The sequence below is a fragment of the Brienomyrus brachyistius genome, chromosome 17 (assembly GCF_023856365.1).
Source record: "Brienomyrus brachyistius isolate T26 chromosome 17, BBRACH_0.4, whole genome shotgun sequence".
Taxonomy (NCBI): domain Eukaryota; kingdom Metazoa; phylum Chordata; class Actinopteri; order Osteoglossiformes; family Mormyridae; genus Brienomyrus; species Brienomyrus brachyistius.
This window is the reverse complement of record NC_064549.1, coordinates 21,632,372-21,656,089: the sequence shown is the minus strand read 5'-3', so window position 1 is coordinate 21,656,089 and position 23,718 is coordinate 21,632,372. Positions and strand designations below refer to the sequence as shown.

General features: G+C 49.7%; 1 protein-coding gene and 2 long non-coding RNA genes across 4 annotated transcripts in view; 1 reads left to right on the top strand and 2 right to left on the bottom strand.

The window, feature by feature from the left end:
* clstn2a (calsyntenin 2a) overlaps positions 1-23,718 on the top strand; it is a 131,783-nt gene that overhangs the window by 79,569 nt on the left and 28,496 nt on the right. For both annotated transcript variants that reach the window (XM_048980967.1, XM_048980966.1), the window contains exons 3-5: positions 15,149-15,344; positions 18,637-18,845; positions 19,243-19,392. In XM_048980967.1, coding sequence (XP_048836924.1) covers positions 15,149-15,344; positions 18,637-18,845; positions 19,243-19,392 — 555 coding nt within the window. The remainder of the gene's footprint in view (positions 1-15,148; positions 15,345-18,636; positions 18,846-19,242; positions 19,393-23,718) is intronic.
* Positions 1,220-13,163, bottom strand: LOC125711737 (uncharacterized). Its single transcript, XR_007383097.1, has 8 exons — positions 12,401-13,163; positions 10,080-10,196; positions 9,438-9,533; positions 8,450-8,550; positions 8,055-8,215; positions 7,411-7,609; positions 3,072-3,160; positions 1,220-2,484 (listed from the first exon to the last, which is right to left on the bottom strand). It is a non-coding gene; the product is annotated as an uncharacterized LOC125711737 (long non-coding RNA).
* On the bottom strand, positions 15,414-16,142 carry LOC125711738 (uncharacterized). Its single transcript, XR_007383098.1, has 3 exons — positions 15,871-16,142; positions 15,577-15,706; positions 15,414-15,509 (listed from the first exon to the last, which is right to left on the bottom strand). It is a non-coding gene; the product is annotated as an uncharacterized LOC125711738 (long non-coding RNA).

Below are 23,718 nucleotides of genomic sequence, written 5' to 3'. Positions count from 1 at the left end.
TGCCAGCTTAAGGCCTGCTTTCTGAAGATGGATTTAAGCCGTCCGCTCGTGGATGACTTACGGAGCGATTCACGTCCGCTCGCCTGTTCTGTTTGTTGATGCTGCTGCCCCCTGACTGCGTGACTGAGCGCTATAAAATCAAGGAGGGTTAGGGACTCAAGAGAGGAAGGATGTCATTTGAGAAGCTCGTTATGAAATGCTGAGTGTTTTAAGTACGTGCAAAGTAAAGATTTCAGAATGGAAAAAATATGGTATTAAAACCAAATCCAGTGTATAATTTCTGCCTCCTACTGGACAGGGACATTCCTTGGGGAGGGGGGATGAAAAGGGAGAGAAATTCAGATAATTCCAACAGCCCCTGAGTGGCAGGGGCCCTAAAATATTTGGAATATAATTGGATTGGTTTGGGTTGGGGGGTCAATATGATATGCTTTCTTGGTGGCCAAAATCCCTAGCAGCCCCCCTGTCCCTGAAAGCCTCCCCCTCCCTTCATCAGGCTAGTCTGGGAACCCACCCTGTGGTTCTTCTTGCCCCCCTGGATGTGACAGGAAGCCTCCCAGTGTTGAGATGGCGACGGTTGCCGTGACGATGCCCTTTCATTGCCCTGATCTCTTTGTAGCAGGAGAAGGGGACACCGACCATGTGCTCAACTGCCCTGCCTGTGATTCCCGCTTTCATCTCTCTGGTCCATGAAGTTCCTCCATAAGGGGGGGCATATGGTCTTATTTACTACTAGTACTAAGTCCCATCTCTGCCTTTTGCTCCCTGATTATGATGAACTGCTGGATCCTGTGGTGCACATACTCTACCTTAATGTTTCATGTGCATTCATACCAAGAGGCATTTCAACGATTTTTCCCACATAAACAGACTTTTCTTGCCTCGTGTCCATCCTCTCTGGCAGAAAATGCTGGCAGCAGGACTGAGTCTTTAATTCCACATCCCACGTAGTTATCCTGGTCTCAGCGGGACGCTCAGATGAGGGAACATGAGAAGATCAAAGGTACTAAAAATCAGTGTGTGCCATGTGGGGTGGAGGGTGGCACATTGGGGCCTGGGGTGTGTGAGTCAGTGGGGAACAGCACACATGTTTAACAGTCACAACATTGTTTTTGTGACGCTGTTCATTTCGATGAATAACTATTTTCCGACTCAAGTTGTTATGATGAAATTTTATTTAATTTTATCAGGCATCGGTTTAGCAGGCCGATTAGCGGTTAGTAGCCAAGGTACCTCTCAGAGCCTTCCAGCTACAGCTGGGACATTGTTATGATGCTGCCATGGAGAAAAGGGAGCTGGGTGGGGGGAGGGGGTGCATGATGCCCCTTGGTGCAATTTCTGACAGCCTGGGCTAGGAACTGGCACCCAAGTCCATGGAAGTGACAGACTGACATGCATTAGCAAATGAGTACAAATGCATCCTGACAGGGCCTCCCTTCCCCTGGAAAAGGAGCCCCCCCTCCCTGCGAGCAAAGGCAAAGTTTCCCTGATAAGTCAGAATAATTTAAAGCCACATCCCCGAGTAATTACCAACTGTCTCCAACCTTATACGGCATGCTTAATCAAAGTCAGGAGTTTAAAATCGCTACCTGGCTGGTAATTTCACACGCCGCGCCGTTCAGACCGGCCTGTTCTTCTGTTAGGGAAGAGTAATCATGGAGGCAGCTGCCTTAAAGGCGTGGTGCACGATTTCTGATCTCCGCCTCAGAGAGGGGAGGCCATCTGTCCCTTTAAGTAATGCCTTCCTGCCTCTCTCGGGGGTTCAGGCTCAGTTTAGCCATGATATCCTTACTTTGTCGAGAATTCAGCGAGGAACATCTAGTGCCTCTGTTTAGGCCCCTGTGGTTCAGCTCTGTTTACGGCCCCTGGTTCTGTTTGGACCTCGTTTTTCTCTCACCCTCCCTGGTGTGTCATTCTTTCCCGGTTTACTTCACCTTCAGCGATTTGGCTTTTTTTTTTTCATTCAAATTGTCCTTTGACTGCACACATTAATAGGGCTATATAATTTCCTGGAGAAATTCAGCTGGTGCACTGTGGCCTCTCCTGAGATACGAATCAAAAGCATCCAGCGATTGCACTGCTCCATTAACCGCCATGCCCCCTGCTGGCCACATTGACTTCCCTCATGTTTAGATTCCTTAGAGGTAGCACAAAGCGTACCTGAAATAAATGTACTGTCTGGGATAGGAAACAAAGGACAAGAAAAGGCCAGAACGGAAGAAAAGAGAAAGGCAGACATTAATCACCATGTTCAATAAGTTAGGGGTTATAAACTAGGAGGGAGAGAATGGTGTAGGAGGAAATAAAAAAAGATTATCTGAGCTGTGTGGCTGATAAGTACACAGTGAGCTGGCTGGGCTGGGTGGCTGGCAGTATTTGCCGAAGTGCGGCGTGATCCATCATGGGATGAAGGCGGACTCCATTGAGTCGACTGGCCCGAAGACCTCCTCACTGTGGGGCAGCGTCGCGACATGCCAGGGGATTCTGGGAAACGGCAAAAATACACGGGAGGTTTTAGCTTCACTGGGTATGCCAAGCCAGCTCAGGTGGGGACCTGCGTGTGGTGCCCTGCATGTGCCCGTCTGCGCATGTGTGTGCGTGCCCGCCTGCGTGTGGCTGCGTCTGCCTGCACACACGTGCACCAAGCTGTGAACGCCGTCCCGTCTGCCGTAAGCATCACCTCTTACAATAGTGTAATTGGACTGATATTAAGATGCATCCTTGAGATTAATCTTAGCCTGGCGAAATAATTTGCCAGTCAGGCAGAGATGAAGCATTCATTACTCCTACTTCTTCAAATATCTTAAAATTTACTCGATCCCAGTTACTGACGGCTGGCAAACTGCAGTTATTGCACAAATAATTACTGATTAATCACTGCCAGCATTTCAGTTTTTGATCAAATTCTTATTGATTACAGAATTGAACTTCACAAAAAAAAAACTTTCATGGAAACTTTCTCTGGCCAGTCACGACCATTAATCATCTCTGTAAATCGTTGCCAATAGCAACAGCGATGGATGGTCACCCCTCCACACCATGGTCTGAAATCACGCTGATTTACAAATTACCTTTGGTCCCCCGCCGCCTTCCGTTGCGCTAATTACTCCGCCCAGTTTGGCGAGAGCCTGTTTCCCACCACGGACGCCGTGGGCCAGACCTGCAGGATACAGTGAGTCACGGTTTAAACACGCTGGTCTCGTGTCATTGGGTGGAATTGTTCATGAAATGCAAATATTCATCCTTACACTTTTCCAGTGTTTTTATTTGTTGCTGTTGTTGTTTCTTTTTAACTCTCATTATGTTCCAGATCTCTGAAATATTGTTTCTGTGGCAATCTGTCTTATTTTAGAGTAACCAAGTGCATCAAATAATTATACGTACAGGGGGCTTTGCCAGGGAATTGTGGCGATTTCTCCCTGTCATTGAAGAGACTCATTATTGAGAAAGAGCAACATTCATTACCTTCAAAATGAGCCGCTAATATGGTGCAACATAAAAGGCATTTAATGAGGTTTTTCTGGGTTTTAATTTTGTATTTAAAAATTCATATTACAAATGATCGTGCTTTTAATGAAGATTGGAAAAGTCAGCAACTGTACACCATACAAGATGAATCCTCTCAGAAATAATGACATTAAGTAGATTTTTTTTAATTTTGTGGATGATCGGCCCCATTCGTCATGGAAAAAAATCTGTGTGCGTCTGCGATGTTATAATTAAACTGCTTCTGCAGGGGGGCTGCGTGCAAATGAGCGGAGTGTCACATGGCACGCGCTGGCCAGTCTCTCTGGGCTTGACTCAGTACGTTTTTGATGGCAAGTGAACATCATGCATACGCAGACCGAGACACCATCAAACAAACATACACACACACACACATGCACTATTATACACACACACACACATTGATGCAGAATAGTAGCTCCACCTAGTTAGCATGTTGTACAGGAAGAGAGGATCTCTCTCTCTCTCTCTCTCTCTCTCTCTCTCACACACACACATGCATACACACATGCTTGTATTTATATCTTTGTGGGGACTGTCCTTTCATTTCCATGGGAAAAACCCAAATTCCAACAATGTAATATATACATAACCCACACACACACAGTCGGCTGTCAGCAGCCCCACCAAGCTCATGAGTTCTTTACAGATAACCCCTTGCAAGCACTATTTTTCAACCTATATTTAAGTGCAATGTGAGGTGTAAGACTAGCTAGGCGTGATGTCGGCTTGTTTTGCCTTCCCTGCGCGTACCGTAGTAATGTATTAGTTTTTAACACCCTCTCAATAACCTCATTTTTAACAGTTAATGACTCACAAAGGCTTGTGATAGAGGGATAAAGGAGAGAGGTTATAAATGAAGTCAGAATGCGAGTATGTTTGTGGGGGGCTGGGGGGGGGGATATCCCGGAGGATTGCAGACTGACCCAGTGTGTCTGGAGGGCTGGGGGAATCACTCCCAGCATTCATTGAACTGCATGGGTTAGCCGCGTCGCTGACACACGAGGTCTCAGGGCTGACCTCACTGCTCCATGTCGTGTAATAAAAGCAGGAAGATGTGCCGCTGCGAATCGGATCACTAGTGGCTGCCACTGTGCTTCAACTGAGCAGAGCCCTCGATGGCACCCCCCCCCCCCCCCCCCCCCCGATGTGCGTAGAGAGGGCATCTCTGTCGCTGATGCAGCATAGGGTAGCCGGAGAAATCACACCCCCCCCAGGGGATTATCAGCTGAAGAAACAGGCTCACTGCGTGGCAGCTTAACGAGACAGGGCCAATTGGATCACCCTGGCTAGCTTAGACTAAGCCTACTCCCATTTCCCAATGTCTAGCAGCATGGCTGTTTGGGAGAGGGAGGGAGGGGGCTCAGCTTTGACGGAAGCTCCCATAGGAGTGAGGTTGGAGGACAGAGGCTTGTAGTTGAACCGTGTTTTGCATCCCAAACATTTTTGATCAGCTGCAAACAATCAGGATGGAGATGCTTCAGCAGGAAGATGTCAGGTGGGGGTCCCTCCCCAGGCCCCCGCAGGACGGTGTTGTAGTGCTTAATTACAGCCAGATCTCTGCATGAGGGCCGATGGTCCGAACTGCACACGTTGGGCCCGCTTTGACACAGGAGCCGTCCTGGGTGTCGCTTGCTTTGAGCGAGGTGCTGCCCACCCAGGCAACCCCAAGTGAAGCGGATGTCTGGAACATCCTGTAATCTGGCAATAAGTGCTGCTTCGTTTGGGAAGCTTGCATGTCTGGGGGGCTTTCAGGCTGAGCTAGGGGCGTGGGGGGCTGCACACCCTCCATTTAGGACAGGGAGGAAAATGCAGCCACCCCCCACCCTGCATCTGTGTCCACGGGCTTCCCTCCAATGGCCCCATTCACCAATCTTAGCCTTCTGTATGACCCCCCCCCCCATCCCCTGTGCCCCCACGTCTTGGCCCAGTCCTGCCAAAACGACATTAACATGTCTGATATTCAAACATCAAAGGCCATGTGAGCCCCATCGCACTCGCCACCCGCCTTTAAAGTGTCTCATCCTATCGGTCTGATTCCAAAAACTCCATCGTCTGATATCCAGGAAGCGTCTCGGCACGGAAGAGCCGACCCCCCTGAGCGATAATGAACAGAGATGGCATGCCCCCCCCCACGCTGTCTGGCAGAGAGCTGCACTCCGCTGTGACGCTCCTCTCACTCCAAGATCAGACACACCTGGCCGGCCGGTCAAACCGCCGCCGCATCCAAGCGCCCTGGCAATTCTATGCCTCCCGCGATCCGCCCCCCGCCCCCCCCATCCCTTTGCAGCCCCTCTGCGATAAACTGAAGGGCAGCGTCAGACGGTGGTGCTTAGAGCAGAGAGGCAGGCGCAGTGCCGGTATTAATCCCTGACAATCGAATCATATAATCTCACAACATGAAGGCGGAGCCTGGCAAGGCGCCACCCCCAGAGGAGTAAACAGGGGCTGGAAAGCCACGCCCTGAACGTCCCGGGTCAAGACGACCCCCTGCTATTTTAAGTACACCGGGGTCCACATCTGACAGGCCATTGCTGCATGGTGCCTCCACCCTGCCAGGAGATCGCACAGGCACAGGGCCGATGTGGGGGGGGGTTAGGACCCACAGCTCAAACACTCCCCCCACAAATGGGCAAGTATCAATCCGCCCTGGTTAATTGGGTCGGAATTATCTTAACGTGTCAGACTCGCTCGTCATGCTGGAAGCCTCCTTTGAAATTACACTACATTTTAAAAGTCCTTCAGCGTCTGCTTTTTCGGCTTGATTAAAATGTTTTGTGCGATTTTTTTTTATTTTGTCTCCCTGATAAGTTGCTTAGAAACAGGGCGTGGATTCATTTATAGACCTGGAGCTCGGATAATTAACTCATAGCAACCTGGTAACACCTGATGCTTTTAGGTAGATTCGGCGAGAAAATAAGCACAAAGAGGGAAGCGTGGATCTTTTTTTAGAAAATCTGTAGTAAGAGCTGATGGATCAGATGTGGTTTTTCTCGCTGGCTCTGCATTCGACCGAGGTGGGAGATGGATTGAGGAGAGGGAAGATAGATTGGGGCACCATCCACAGGGGTGACATCTCAAAGTCACTGTCATCCCCACAGACCCTCCACTACATCTGTCAGACTCTGTTCGGCTCGGCACTCTGACATCCCCCTTATAAGAGCTCGCTAAATAAAAAAGCTGCCCCTTATGAGGAACAAGGAAGCCTTTTCTATGGGTAGACTAGCGATGGATTTTAAGCATTTTACTCTTTAATGTATGCTGTAGTCATTTATGTGTGATTTAAGAGCACCGGTGGAACTACATAAACACTAGCATGTGCCCAAATTGACATACATAGTTGCGGGCTTCGACAGTCGACGGTTAGTGCTGGTTAATTGAGTCTGAATGCCGACACACATGCTAATATAGGAAGCTGGGCGCTAACCCCCTTCTGATCACCACTATGAGCATGTCAAGGCCGCACAACGCTCGTCGACACTGAGAATAACGAGGATATTAATTACGGCCAAGGGACATCCATCAAGCACTTCACAGCTTACCCGTTTTGAAGGTGATCTTTGCCGTAAAAGCAGATGGCATCCTGGGAAGCCAGAATTCCTGATGCGCCACCGAAAACGAGGATTTCGATTTGTTAGCATGATGTGGGGCGGGGGGTGGGGTGGGGGGGGGGGGGTTGTAGTCCTAAGGCTTGGCGCTGCTTCATGCCGAGTGTTAAATGTGCGACTGTGCAGTCAATTAACCTACGATGCATATGGTGCAGTGAAAGTGGGGGGGGGTGGGGGTTAAATACATTAATTTGGCCGGGGGGGCGCTGATGTTCCATATATAGCACACACACACACACACACGGACACTGGCAGGCTCCCATAGACGGCAGATCTTGAACGGTGGCATTGTTACCACACATGCTTGGCTCTTGGCTTCTCTGCAGGAAGTCGTGATCTGAATTCCCGGTGTCACCTGTGGGAATCTTCTTGTCTTCACATTAAGGACTGTCAAATAGCTTAGTGCGGCTGTCCGTTCCCCAATCCGCAGCACAGACGTGGGCAAGGATGCCCCCCCCTCCCCTCCAAGACAGTGACGATGCCACAACATCTCACTGCAAAGGAAAGGAGGAATTGGCAAAAAAAAAAATGACAAAATGAATTATTCTGAAAATGTAATATTGAAAAAATAACACGTAAGCCAACGAATGTTTTTTGCTGTTTCAGAGATAAATGCTTCGCCAAGAGCTCACTGCAGAAATGTTTCCTCCTGTAGACAAAATATCAGATGCGTTGACAAAAAAATGAAAAAATGTCCTTTTAAATACACAATGGCTAAGAAGGGAAAATGTTCTTTCTTTTAGAGAAAAAGCTATACATAAAGGCAAACGAAAGAGAGTGTTTCTTAAAGATAATCATCATGATAAAGCTTTAATTAAAACTTTACTTCAGAAGCACAATAAATGGAAAATATCGAATGCCGGGCACTCTCCTGTAGACGATTGTGACTCACTTCATTAGACCAATAACAAAAGCCCGTAATTCAAAACAATACTTTACATGTGCAGATGAAGTTCCCATTTCCTGGCCCCTGTCTGCCTTCTCCTGTCCCTCATCTCCCATCTTCTGTCCCATGGGGCGTTCCGGGTCACTGTTCTAGGTGCGCCATTCCGCCGTGACGTGGTGACATTTCACGAGGGAGACGTCTCCGTGTCTCCGTCCTACGTGTGACACTTTCGGAGATTAAGCTTGCAGAATCGATCTCTTTATTCCGCCGCCGGAAATGGCCCCTCGTACATTTTATTCTTTGAGAGGAGAGCTGATGAGCATCTGGGCTTGTCTGCGTGATCGTCTCGGCTGGCACTTAGATGTCACCTGCCCCGACATGCATCTGCCTTGCAGTCTCCAATGTCGAGGGGCTCAATCATCTAGCTGGCTGGAGAGCAAAGCCCTACCTGCTGCCTCCTGCACTTCCCTGAGTCGTCCTGCCAGTGTCACCAGTGGCATTGCTGCCCGGATGTGACCCCGCCTTCAGCCAGCAGGGGCGCCCTTCTTCCTGTCATGTACAAAGGCCTGGCCAAATTACAATGTTTCTTCCCTCACATACAACATATTGTTAGTACTATTTTAAAGCGTATTACTGTAGGGGCGTTTCCATCAGGGGATGTAAAGTCAGGTGACCAGAGTATTTTGCTGATTAGCTCCACCCCAAAGTCTGACTGTGGGTTACATGCGTGTAAGGTGCCAGCTTTTGTGATTCTATTTTGCTTGTTTTCTCATGCATATTTACATTGATTATCAAAACACAAGATGAGTTCACAATTCAGTCAGTTGTCTGTGCTCAGCCAAGGTCTTCTATATGGTAATTATGGCAGATTGAACTGGAGTGTAAGGAAAGTGTGAAGCTGACTGTTAAAAACTCTTCTGTCCAACCCATAACCTGTGGGGGGGGGGGGTCTGCTGTCTGTGGGTATCGTTTTCTGTGGTGGGGTCAGGCTGAGCAGGGGGTGGGAGAGGGGGTGGTCAAGTCTGAGCATATGGGTCAAACTAGTGCAGGTGGGTTTTCCGAGAAGGGGCAGAGGAGGTGTATGTTAGGGGTACAAATATACCCAGATAAGATTGTACATTCAGATTTGGAATAATGGTTGTTACAGCAGTCCTAGTCAAATACACACACACCTTAAATTTCTCCTTGAACACAAACTTAAAAAGGATGTTTGCCCTGTTTAATTTCCCTGCAATGGCGTACATGTGGACACTCATTACTAATAATGTGTTTTGTACAACCTGCAGCATCATTAGTGTAGAGCTTTTTTAAGAGCAGAGCACAAATCTGCAGGATAATTAATACACTCCCGATCCGCTTGAAGGCTGGACTGTCCGCGGCCCCCACCACCCCTGGCACACACAACCAGGGCACAAGGAGCGTGCATGTGTGTGTACCTGCGTACTCTCTGAAGAACAGGCCCAGCAGCAACTTCTATTCCCCTTACAGGCCTGTAGGAGGCGCTAACATCCAGGCTGGCCACCATTCCCTTCCTGTAAAAGCAATGTAAGAATTTCAGTGGCAAGCACTGAGGCGAACAGACCCCCCACTGAGTTAGAGGACTCGACTGGGGTCCTGCAGGAGGAGGCTTTGGGCAAGAACCTTCAAAAGACCTTGGAGGCTCAGGAAGGCAGCATGCTCCTGGTTTCTCCGTGTTTCATCACATGATGAATGCAAGGTCTACACTAACGTGTCAGCTTTGCTACATAAATGAGAAATATAGCATCTCGCTATGGTTTCCGGTGTGAATCGTGCTAATTTCGGCTGGTCCCACTGCGCCTTCATCGGTGCCCATCGCACTAGCAGACATAACAGCCCAGTGTCCTTAAGGTCGACTGGGGCTGAAAGCCATAAAGAAATATTAGTACAGAAGATTTTTAAAAGAGTGTTTGTGCTGTGGGACCCGATCCAACTCCTGAAGTTGTGTTAAAATACTTCACCGAACCTTTCAGTCAGCATTGCCGTTTCCATGGGGACCATGATCCGCCAAGCTGCCAAGGCTGCATGCCTGACAATAATAATCGCACGGTTTTACCCACACTGTCACCAGAATCACCACCGTGTGACCCAGCTCCCGAACCTGGGTAGGCACAGGCTCTCTGAAGGTTGTAGGTTCCAGTCCTGACCATGGTCCTGCTTGAATGGGATCCTTAACCCTGAAACAAGCAGTCTAAGTGAAGTCACTTCCAGGGAAAGGGAAGGTGGGGGGGGGGGCGTTCACACCTGTGTCCCTCCCCGACCCCCAGACGAGCCCTAACAACAGTGGTGTCAGTCACGCCAGCCCCTCTGTGCCTCAATAGCCCGCTCTTTCGCCCCCCAGTCCGTGCATCTCACGAGTGCCAAAGTGCCCCAGCCTGCTTCTCCTCTGTTAATCCTCCCTGTAAGCATTGGTCAGCTCTGCGGGAGCAAGTGACTTGGCCCCCAACGTCACGCCAGGCGAGGTGAGTGCCGCCCTCCGGAAGCCACTCCACCACTTAATGCCCATTGTGCTTCCTGAACATTATTATGGGGTGGCTGCTAGGCATAATTGCTGGACTTTGAGTCCGATTCAACCTAACAGCTCGTTATAATGATGGGGGCATCAGTTGAAAGCATTGGCTTGTATCCCTGGGGGGACATAAGGCAGCTAATCAGTGCTCTATTGTGATTGTTATATAGAGGAACATGGCCAAGGGAATGGGCAGGGATTTAACATAAAAAGACAGAGAGCAGGGACAGGATGGGTGTTGATACGGCACAGTCCTTCTTGGAGTCTAAGACGTGGCAGAGCATTGTGGGATATCAGAGTTTTTCAGTGGATTGTGCACTCAAAGCCTATCTGTTGTCATGCCTCAGGCCAAAATAAATAAGTCAAGAATATCAGAAAAATGGTGAGAGTCATAGCCAGCAGTGGGAGAAACGTGGCCCCCAATCCCCACAGTGGAAGGGATGACCGTGGGTTGTCAGTCACTGATAGGTGGATTGGATAAGATCAGCTGGTGACTGATAGTCTACAACACCAATGCTGACTGTACGATTCAAAGTTTTACTTTTCCTATTGGTAGCCACAGCTGAGGGAGGCGGGCACCATGAATACATGACTGCTAAGCGAGCTGGAGTCACAGGTAATCTCTGTGGTGCTCCTCACCCTCTGGCCTCACAGAGGACAGCAGCTCAGCGGGAACGCTGCATTGAATCAGCTTTGATGTCCTGTGTGGCCTCCGGGAAAGAAGTTTTTTTTTTTAAATCCTTCCGAGCAAATGTGCAAAGTCATAAATCGGGCATCACGCCGGCTTCCTGGAGCATGGGGTGGGGGAACAGCCATTAGGGGATCTGCGTGTGGCCAGGAATGGTTTGGCCACATTTACATTTGTACAAATTATAAATTAAGTAAACCTAATAATTAATCACCGTTGGGAAAAACCAGGGTCACACGTCTATGAATAATTTTGTGCCCCTAGAATCTTAACTTTGAGAAGCTGAATTTCATGATGCACCGTAGAACTCGAAATAGATATGAAGTGGCGTTAGGGAACGGCAAATACAAGATCCAGAAGATTATGTGTGACAGGGGGCCCTGATGAAGCCATGATGACTAGAAGGGAGCCCAAGATCCCCCCTCCCCCGCGGAATGGGCCAGAATGGTAGGGGATTTTGTTTCTATGGGGGTGGGTGCGGCTCCACACTCACACTGAGAATTAGACATTACAGATCGGGGCTTTATCCCCCTATAGGCAGACATAAGGGCGACAGGAACTTCCCACATCGGCGTGCATGATTACTCTCCTGCCGAAGAGCGTTGGAGACAAAGGGGAGCAGGTGTAAACAGCAAGATTCAAGGCATCCATCAGACAGACCCGCCCCGTTAATTCAATCTGCTCCCCCCTCCCCCCACACTGTGCCTCCTTTAATTGGGGATTTGGGCTCATCCAGAAGAAAATACCATGTGCAAAGAGTCCCTCATTGTAAGGAATATGCTTTTTTAATGAGTTTCTGGTTCCCTGTTAAAACGACTGCGCGTCGCTGGCAAAATCATCCCGCCTGTACATCTTAAGATGTATCACACAATCCCCCATAAAGCACTGAGGCAGACTTTCATAATTACATGCATATTTTAGCATCTCTCTGCCAATGCAAATGTAAGCTTGTCTCCCGAGTCACATGGCGTGTTCCCGGGCTCCTTAAAAAGACACCTCATTCCAGATTGTTCCTTAAAAGCTAGAGATCCACTGCTCCTCTCCCATGTCATGCAGGAGTTCTTGTGGGGCCCAGTGGATGCAGATGGAGAGGGGGTCAGATAAGCCCCAGTGGCCATGAAAACGTAAAAAACGGTGGACTTCATTGACGACGACGACCAAGCGTAGCATAGTCATCCACTCACCTCTGTTTCTATTGGTTTCTTTTTCTTGCTAAAAGCCTCTTGTGCTCTCATCCTTCTGCTGGCCAAAAACATAAATCAACACGCAGCTGCTATGCGCAGACAAACATGCAGTGAACAGTCACTGTGACTGTGCGTGTCATGCTAATGGGCGAGACGTAGCAGAGAGCGTGAATTAAGCAAACAGTCACGTCCAGAGCGGGCCTTCTTGTCCTGAGTACATCTGCTGCTTGGCTGCTTTAAAGTCTCCTCTCTGTGGTCCTTCTGTTTCATTACTGACTATTACCCCTTTCTGTTCACTCATTTGATCCGCAAAGTCATTTTCATTATTCTGGTCTTCTTTATTCATGGCATATTGCAGAGAGTACAATGGAATCTTTTACTGCATAATTTGAGAAAATTGTTTATTGCGTGTATGTTGTTCTCTCCGTCTTTAGCTAAAGTGGGGGCCTGTGATGCCGTCCGTTTGCAGCCCCTGCCTGGTGGGGCTGTGAACTCTGGGTGGTGAAGCCTGGGCCATTAAATGAATCGGCTCCATCAAGCCATACAAAAAGTTAGATAGTTAGTTATTTAAAAGCTCCTTAATTCACTGTGAATGAAAACATCTGCTGACAAAACATTGGTACAAGTGGCACGGAAAAGACAGGCTGACCTGCCGGAGCTCGTAGTCAACCTGGTGTTTCAGGGGTCAGGAGAACTGGGCTGTGCTGCCCCCTCCCCTGAAAGATGGCCCCCTCGTGTTAAGCTGTAGCCACGCCAGGTGAGGTTTCTTCAGCCCCCAGTGAGCAGAAACTAAAAACAAAGGGGGGGGGGGGTCACAGAGATCGTATGAGATTTTCATTTGCCATTTGTGCATAAAACCAATATTCCAGGCACATTGGAATTCTTGTGTGGAGCTCAGAGTCAAGTGAGTAGAACACTTATTTACCAAAAAAAAAAGATCGTCTGCAAAATGTCTCCTTAAGCCCCCCCACCCCTCCCGATGCTCTTCACACTGCGCTTCATGTCTCCTTGCTGTACTAGACGCAGCAGGGTACCATTATTTGGAGGGGGGGTCCTTTTCATAATGAAGGAGGAGGGGCGGCAGGTTTACAGGGAGCTCTGCAAGGTCAAACAAAATGCGTGTGAGCCTCCCAACATGCTGCAGGGGGAGCGCACCTCTAATTAAAGCCCCTGCCCCCCCCCCCACACCAAGCCCGGAATGGAGAAGGGATTTTTATTTCCCTCTCTTACTCTTGTCACACACACTCTTTCCCTGTGATACTGGTATCGAACCTAAATCCGTGGGCTTCTGCCCCGCTGACAGGGGGCGCTGGCGGGGCACACTGTGCCTGCATCAAACTGCATTCTCACGCTAGGCTAAAAAGAATTAAAGTTTAAGAAGGAACTTTCTGACAGGGATGGGCAGAGTAGCGCCCCCTGGTGACAGATATAGCCGCCACGTCCTGGAGAAGAGACATGGTGTCCTCAGGGAGACACCCCCCACCCCCCCTCGCCTCAGGGGTCCTAAAAAACACCCCCCACTTCTCCGTAAAGTGTGATCCCATCAGAAATTCATCGTCAGACGCCGGTGCAACCTGTGATTCACGGCAGGTGCAGGAACATCTGCTGCCTGCTCTCCAGAGCAGTTTCACACTCTGACATCACTCTGCTAACCTGCACGCAGGCAGCAGGCTCGCGAAATGGAGACCAAAAAAAGCGTATTAATATAAACTGCGAGCTTCGAAATGCAGCTCAGGCGTGCCTCTGTGTGTGTGTGTCTGCGCGCGCGTGTGTCTGAGTGTGTGTGTGTGTCTCTGTGTCTGTGCTTGTGTCTGTACGTGCATTTTACGACCCAAACCTGTAACTCTACCTTGTTGGGACATTTTTTCTGTTCCCACAAGGACAAACTAAATTTAAAAAAAAATCTGTGAATGCAGTCAAAAATTAAAAAACACCAAAAGTGTTTGTTGTTTATTTATGGTAAAAGTTAGGGCTGGGTAGGGGTTACGGTTGTTATTACTGGGATTAGGGCTTTTCCTGTATAAATGAATGGACGGTCCCCATTAATATATGAATACAAACATGTGTGTATCAATACAAACGTGGCTGATAGCGTGGCGTTGAGCCATATATCTCCAGATCATGTGTGGTGCTGTTATACTCGCTTAAGGGAGAGTTATGGTCCCTGTCTGAGGTGTGGAACTGGGACACTAAGAGATACCCCCCCCCCCCATCTCCCCATGAATCCATGAACACAGAGCCAGAGCAGCCACGCGGTCTCTCTCTCACTGCACCTTTCCACTGTTCTTCCATTTTGTAGCCTATTTGATTTCAATAAGTCACTGGGAGGGGGCGCTTAGACAAGGGCCCTGCGTCGCATCGCACGTCCAAAGTGGCAGCGAGTTATTATTCCAACTCCCGGGGGGATGGGGGGTGGGATTATAGTGGGAAAGGGCAGAGAGAAAGAAAGAAAATGAAAGGAAAGAGAGTGGAAATAAAGTCTAGCTTATCAGCAGCAGCCAGCGGCGACGAGGCCAGAACAACTGCAATCCAATTTACCCCCCGCTGCTACCTTTGCTGGTACTGCTGCCATTTGCCATCGGGGCAGCGCATGCAGGCGAAGGAACTTCATGAAGCGGCGACGGAACTGTTTGGGACGCATTCTGCATCGCTCTGAGTCCAGTCGCCCTCCTCACTGCCAGATGTGTCGCTGCATTTTTAAACCCCCCTTTTCTCTCTGCCCCATCCCCCCTCCCCCATATCACGCAGGTGAGATCTGTGCTTTTAAGATCCATGGGCAGGATGCGCCGTTCGAGGCGGTGGTCCTGAACAGGACGTCAGGGGAGGGCCTCCTCCGGGCCAGGCAGCCCATCGACTGCGAGCTGCAGAAAGAGTTTACCTTCATCATCCAGGCATATGACTGCGGTGCGGGGCCTGGCGGGGGCGGCTGGAGGAAGTCCCACAAGTGAGCTGTGTCCGTGTCCCTCCCCCCGCCCCCCCCCCCCCATCTCAGAGCTCACTGTAACCTCAGTCAACCCCCCATCACAGAGCTCACTGTAACCTCAGTCAACCCCCCATCATACAGCTCACTGTAACCTCAGTCACTCCCCATCACAGAGCTCACTGTAACCTCAGTCACCCCCATCACAGAGCTTACTGTAACCTCAGTCACCCCACATCACAGAGCTCACTGTAACCTCAGTCACCCCATCACAGAGCTCACTGTAACCTCTGTCACCCCATCACAGAGCTTACTGTAACCTCAGTCACCCCACATCACAGAGCTCACTGTAACCTCAGTCACCCCATCATAGAGCTCACTGTAACCTCAGTCACTCCCCATCACAGAGCTCACTGTAACCTCAGTCACCCCATCACAGAGCTCACTGTAACCTCTGTCACCCCATCACAGAGCTTACTGTAACCTCAGTCACCCCACATCACAGAGCTCACTGTAACTTCAGTCACCCCATCATAGAGCTCACTGTAACCTCGGTCACTCCCCATAACAGAGCTCACTGTAACCTCAGTCACCCCATCACAGAGCTCACTGTAACCTCAGTCACCCCCCATCACAGGGCTCACTGTAACCTCAGTCACCCCCCCATCACAGAGCTCACTGTAACCTCAGTCACTCCCCCATCACAGAGCTCACTGTAATCTCAGTCACTCCCCATCACAGAGCTCACTGTAACCTCAGTCACTCCCCCATCACAGAGCTCACTGTCACCTCAGTCACCCCCATCACAGAGCTCACTGTAACCTCAGTCACTCCCCCATTACTCCTCTACCCGAAAGCTCCACGCTCCTCCTATGACCCTAACAGTCCCACTTGTACAGACCAGATCAGTAGTGCTGTAATTATAACTCTTTCAGTAATCCCCTTTCTCTTCACCTTGACCATAAATCACCTAAAGACAGTATTTTTTGTTTGGTCAGCTATTGAAAATTTCCTCAGAAGACTCACTTTGGAAACACTGATCACTTGGTCCCATCAGTAGGGGGTTTTAATCCCACACCTGCCCGGCCCCGTCCCAGCATTAATCACGCGAGCTGCCTCCATCGTCCCCACTTGGCAGCTGACACATCCATCCCTCTTTTCATTTACCTCCAGTTTCGGAAGCAGCAGCACGGTTTAATCGCCGGCTGCTGTGACAGAGGCTGGCCTCAGGTGTTTGCCAGTGACTGGGCCACTACAGCATCAGCCACCACAGCCAAAATCAGAGGGGGGGTGTCGTTTGGTTGGCAAGCATGGTGGCTGGGGGGGGGGTTGTAACAGAAGGGCATTGGACCAGTGTATCTGTGAAACAAATAGCTGTAGTCTGTTCACTGTTCATGCAGCACTCATACATTGATGAGTTAATCACACACACTGCTCACAAACCCCTCATCACTTATACACCAGGCATACACTACCTACACACAGCTCACATACCACTCACACATTACTCACACACTGCTCACACACCACCTACACACTACTCCCCCACTGCTCACAAACAACTCACATACTACATACACATTACTGACACACTACCCACACACTACATACATACCACTGACACACTACTCACACACCACCTACACACTACTCACACACTGCTCACACACATGCGTTTAGTCTGATGAGCTGAGGCTTTCAGCCTTTAGATGTGGAACAAACAAACAAGCATCTAACTACCTTCCTTAGCCCCCTGCTCCACCACCCCCCCCCCCCCCCACACACACACACACATTAATTAGCAGTCCCAATGTGATTCTGTGAGATCACCCACACCCCTGGGGAGTACAAAATAAAATGGCCAAGATCAGGAGTACACATTTAACTTTAAATAAACAGTCAGCATTAAACAAGCCATTTTAGGCATCACTGGCCCCAAAAGGGGAGCAAAGTAGTGGAACAAGATGGGCACCTAAAACTACAACTAGCAGGGGAACAGGGGGGGACTCTGCTTTGTGTCTCTGGCTGAAGAAGAGTCAAATATATATCACAAGACAGGTCCTGAGGAGTGATCCCATCCTTCGAGACACTTTATAAATGTTGGGAATTGGTGCAAGATTCACACTGTGCCGTATTACCATCAGCAGTCACTGCATAATGTCCCACACTGGTCCAGTTCATACCTGCATTAATAAGCCGTTCGTTAAGTGGCCCTGGGGTTTTCCTGAAGCACTTCAGTGTAACTGCCAGCCACGTCCTGTAGGAGAACAGACCCTGAGACCCTCTGGATAATCGCACGGGCCATTAATACGCACGGCCAGCCTGTCACACACCCGCCGGTGACCTCGGAATCCAGGAAAGGCGCTACCTTCTCCCACCTCAGGCGCAGATCTGGAAGAGCTAATTGTCACTCAGGGGCATTCTGCTCACCAGACCGCTGCAGGGGGGGGGGCTGCGGGACATCCCCTGAAACCTCCCCAGGCGTTCCCGTAGTAGAAACTCCTCGGGGACGTCTACATTAGCTGTACGCTAGCTGTAAACTGGGTGGTCTGCAAACCTCCTGACCCCCGACAGTAAGACACTCCCGACACCATCACTCCCCGGCGGAGTGCTGTTGTACAGCCTGCTGGCCACACCAAGAACGTCACATGCATGTACAGAGCTCATCCCAGCATGCTAAGGCAACTGGGGTGCGGGTTTGAGATACAGGAAGCAAAAAGAGAGGAAGAGAAACAGCCCGCCCCACTGCTCCCATCACGCTGTGAGTGTGAGCGTGTGAGTATGAGCGTGCGAGTGTGGGAGTGTGAGTGAGCACAGGGGTGACACGTCCTCCAATGAGACTCAGGGCTTCATTCCTACCGTCTTCAAGGTGAAAATGAGTGTCAGTCTCCACACGCTTCACGCCTGTGCTGATGATTTCATCTCTTAAGACGAAGGGGATAAAATCACATACACATTAAGCAAACGGTCATTTCATCTGCTTTACATCCTGTGGTGGTGGCTGTGGGATGATATTGCATGTGGCTATTTTGTTGTTGGCATGAGGAAATATTTAAATATTACAGTCAGATTTGTTATGGCACGTAAATCATCTAAATGTAAAATAACAGTAAATGTTGCCCTTTGGGGTATTATATATTTATCATATTTTTCGCCATTTGTCTGGACGTTTTTTCCTCTGGTTTTGAGTCGGCAGATTCGAGAACACAAACTGAATATAAAGAAGCGCTCTAATCGTTTATAATAAAAGTGTAAACAAAAGAAATGGTGTCTCATTCACACTCACTGCCGCCCCCTGCTGGTCATCCCCCACCAGGGCGGTAGTGCACATCCAGGTGAACGACGTAAATGAATTCCCGCCGGCTTTCCGGGAAGCCACATACCACGCAGCTGTGACGGAGGGCAAGATCTATGACAGCATCCTACAGGTGGAAGCTGCGGACCTGGACTGCTCCCCACAGTACAGCCAGATCTGCAACTACGACATCGTCACGCCTGACACGCCCTTTGCCATCGACCGCAACGGTCAGTGAGCTGCTGGAGGTCAACCATGTACAGTACACACATGGGGGATCGTACATGTACAGTACACACACAGGGGATCGTACATGTACAGTACACACACGGGGGATCGTACATGTACAGTACACACACGGGGGATCGTACATGTATTTTACGTACACAGGAGATCAAAGCTCTGTAGCCTCTTTGGGCAGGCTGGATGTTAAACCTCCACCAGTCCACTCAGCAGGCTTCACCCCTTTCTTGCCTCCCTTAAATTATAGCTTTAGCTCCCCCCACCCCACAGCCAAGCCAGATCCATCCATGGCTCGAATCCCTCCACTCTGTGAGGTAATCCAGGTGCAGTTCCCTGGTTGCCAACCACCCATCTTGATGGCTTCATGCGCTCTGTTCCTCCTAGGAAATATCCGGAACACGGAGAAGCTGAGTTACGATCGTCAGGCGCAGTACCGCATCCTGGTGACTGCGTTTGACTGTGGCCAGAAGAGGGCGGAAGAGAGCGCACTCGTGCATATCGACGTCAAGCCCGTCTGCAAACCAGGCTGGCAGGGTGAGTGACACCCCGCCCCCAAATCCACCCTCCCTCAAGCAAAGAATAGTTCAGATAATGACACTTCCGTATGCCACCGGGGCAGGGTGGGTTGGGCTTTGTGGGGCGTGTCCCTTTACTTTTCATAATTGCTAGAGTAATTCCTGTGTGACATTTGCAGCATTTTAAAGTTGTCTGTCTCTCCGGGTGGGTATGATTCAAGGCTGCACATGGTCAAACAGCACAAGAGTGATGGAGGTGCTGTAAAAGTGAGGAGTCAGGGTGCAGCAGACTGTCTCCCCCGTTTCCTGCCCATCCCAGCGCACTGGGGCATCGTGACCTTAATGGTTCCGAAACACCCTTCGCCTCCAAATTACGGCTGTGGTGTGACGTGTGACGGCGGGAAAAGTCCTCTAATTACCGTGAGAGATCTGGCTGCCAGCAGCAGAAAATCCTGATTTCCTGGGGGCCTTACGGGATACGTTCTGGCTCCGGCCCCCCCTCGCCAGTCAACCCTCGGCACAGCGGAGGCTCCGATGCTGTTCACACTTCCCGCATCCCCGAGCCTCTTCACTATTTCCAAGCGGGAAAAGAACATTCTGGATGCACTCGTCCAGCTCGTTATCAGCGCGAGTCCGAGGCCTTCCAGCTTTCCAAAGAGATTTAAGCTTTTAAGGGCCTTTGTGGAAAGAGCTCAGCGCCGTACCAGAGAGGGGGGGCTCTCAGACAGAAGGAATATGCACACTGCAAGGGCGGCAGGGAGGGGACCTTTAGTGAAAGAAAGATATCTGAGGGGGGGTGAGGAGAGACACAGTCATTCTTCATGCCCCCCCGAATCTGCCTTTTGAAGCCCCCTGTCTCTGCCGTATGTTTTTTCAAGGGGGATTTAAACTTGTCTTTATATACAGAGTGAGTGACTGGGAGATTTATGCTCATTGCAAAGGACAGCCCTCCCCCCTGAAACAGACAGGGGGGGTGAATAGCAATGAAATGTGAAGTGGCCAGCCTTGGTCTAGGAGGGGCTCCGTGGCCAGTGGTTAGGAGGTGGCAGCACCCCCAGTAGGAACCCCCCCCCCGCCGCTTCCCCAGCCTTTTCTGCAGTGGAAACGCGCCGATGTGTGTTTGCAGACCCTCTGCACACGGCCAGGCAGCCCTGCCCCTCTCTGACCCCCACCCCCAGTCACACTCACACTGCACTCTCCCCCCCCTGTCTCTCCTCCCCTCACACTGGTGTCAGGTCACTTGTTTCCACTAAAACTTGGCTCCGGGCCTCACTGACCCCTGGAGAATGACACTCTTAATCCGAGCTGTTTCCCTCACTCCCCCCCCTCCCGCAGCAGTCTAAGCCACCTGAGTATCCCCACTGTCATTTAAGGCCCCCAAAAACCGCCGATCAGAGTCAGGGTTGGAGCGACACTGCTTCATATCAGCTGTGCACATACAAGGGTCAGAATCCATCAAGTGACCCCTGCAGTGAATATGAGTGCACCTGGGGGGGGGGGGGTTAATGTTTGGGTCGAAACATATAGCGTGAGCCAGAGCCCCCGTTCACCAGCGACTTACCTCCCCCGAATCAGGGGGCGGCCGATTCCTGCTTGCCTGCTTCCCGTGGAGCTCCGTAAAAAGCCGATTTGATCAGAAGAACTGATCAGCAATAAAGTAATTTCAGATAAGGGGGAGGCGAAATTAAAAGAAAGGAATGAAATCAGTTTTCCTCTGTTAGGACTCCCCCGGGCCTCCGTGTTCTGCCTGGAGAAATCTTCACTTCCTCCAGCCATTCCTCAAGTCTCATTCAGATCTTCGGGCCTGATACAGCCCATCGACTCCTTTCTATGAATAAGCTCATTCCCTCCCTGTCCAGCCCCTGACTCTCTGACTATAGAGAGTCGCCCCCTAAAGGCTGAGATCGCCCCCTAAAGGCTACGGTGCCTGAGTATCCCCACATCCTGTTACAAAAAGCCAGAAGTTGCATGCATATTAATTAAAAAGAGAACAACCACACAGACTACTGGTTCCATTATATCAGAGGGAGATTTACAGATTTACTAATCCCATAGTCTGGGGGAGCTCATTTTCCAGTAAGACTGATGTGTGATGCTTATGTGACCCAATCCAGCACTCTGTTGAACTCTTATCCTTTGCCCATCAAGGTCTCTTCCCATAATGCATTGGGTCCCAACATGGAACAGGCTTAGGACCAGACCAAGGACACCCCTTGACATATGTGACCTTGAGAGCGGTGGCATTAAAGCTATAATCCTGCTCAGTGCCCGGAGCTACTGGAAAACACAGCGGGGGTGGGGGGAGGGGAATCTACCTCTGATCTCAAAGGTAATTAGTCGTAGCCACAGAGCATCGGGGTCTCCCGCAATAGCCTGACCTTCTCCTAGAACGCAGAGCTTTCATAACACATCTCCTGCCTGGACACAAGCATCGTGACATGCAGCACAGCACACAGACTGAAAGCAGACAGACAGAGGGTCTCAGACAGACACCATTTCAATTAGCGCCATGAATACTATGGCAGAATAAGGCAGGTTCTTAGTAGGGCTGTCACTGTCAAATATATCTATAACTCAGTAATCTACCGATTAATCGGACGATTAATCGAGTAATTGTTCATATCTAATCTAATGTAATCTAATGTAATCTAATGTAATCTAATCTAATCTAATATAATATAATATAATATAATATAATATAATATAATAACATTGCAATTGGCATGAGGCAGGAACCAACCAGCCATACACTCAGTAACACGTACGGTCAGTTTAAGGCACCCTACTTAACTTAAGTTGCATGTTTTTGGACAGCGGGAGGAAACCGGACTCCACACACACAAAGCAGTGGTGTACGGGGACAGCGATGTTAATACCGCCCTGGCATTTCATGCACATGTAACTGTCGCATCACAAGGGCCGCAATAGTCTGCTGTCACTGCATGAGCTCTTCACAATACATATTGCTTTACAATACTGACAAACAGCTGCATCCTCATTCGCTATTAATGTGAAATGTAAAGTGATTCTACACATTTGATGCTTTCGCTCTTTATTTTGACCCTATCTGCTACGCGGCGTCTTTCTTCTGCCATATTGCCGAATAATCGAGGAGGCAGATTTTAATCGGTGCGTTTTAATCCTACAGTTGAATCTAGTAATTGTGAGAGCTCTATAGTGTCCATTATACACTATATTGCCAAAAGTACTGGGACACCTGCCTTTACACACACTTGAACTTTAATGAGATCCCATTCTTAATACCTTGGGTTTAATATGGAGTTGGCCAACCTTTAACATCTTCAGCTCTTCTGAGAAGGGTGTCCACAAGGTTTAGGTTGTTTATGGGAATTTTTGACCATTCTTCCAGGAGAGCATTTGTGAGGTCAGGCACTGATGTTGGATGAGAAGGCCTGGCTCACAGTCCCCGCTCTAATTCATCCCAAAGGTGTTCTGTCGGGTTGAGGTCAGGGCTCTGTGCAGGACAGTCAAGTTCCTCCACACCAGACTTGCTCATCCATGTCCTTATGGACCTTGCTTTGTGCACTGATGCGCAGTCATGTTGGAACAGGAAGGGCCGTCCGCAAACTGTTCCCACAAAGTTGGGAGCATGAAATTGTCCAAAATGGCTTTGAATGCTGCAGCATTAAGAGTTCCTTTCACTGGAACTAAGGCGTTAAGCCCAACTCCTGAAAAACAACCCTACACCATAATCCCCCCTCCACCAAACTTTACACTTGGCACAATGCAGTCAGACAAGTACCGTTCTCCTGGCAACCGCAAAACCCAGACTCGTCCATCGGATTGCCAGACAGAGAAGCATGATTTGTTACTCCAGAGAACACGTTTCCACTTCTCTAGATCCCAGTGGTGCAGGGACGGATTACACACCCCAAGGGCCCCTGGGGCCCCTAGCCCAAAACAATTTGCAACGCTTATCAACAATGTATTTTCGTTTGTCTATTTTAGAGGGCCTACATTCTTTGATCCTCTGCCTACAAGGGCCCCTGACCCTATAGGGAGGGCGTTTGGCTGCCAAGGGCCCTTGAATTGTGGTGGTTGTGGTGCTGGTGGTGGTGGTTGTGGTGGTGGTGGTGGTGGTGGGGGGGCCCTCGCGAACGTTTTGCCCAGGGGCCCACACAACCCATAATCCGTCCCTGCAGTGGTGGTGTGCTTTACACTACTGAATCTGACATTTTGCATTGCACTTGGTGATGTAAGGTTTTGATGCAGCTGCTCGGCCATGGAAACCCATTCCATGAAGTTCTCTATGCACTATGTTCTTGAGTTTATCTGAAGGTCACACGATGTCTGTCTGTAGCTATTGACTCTGCAGACAGTTGGC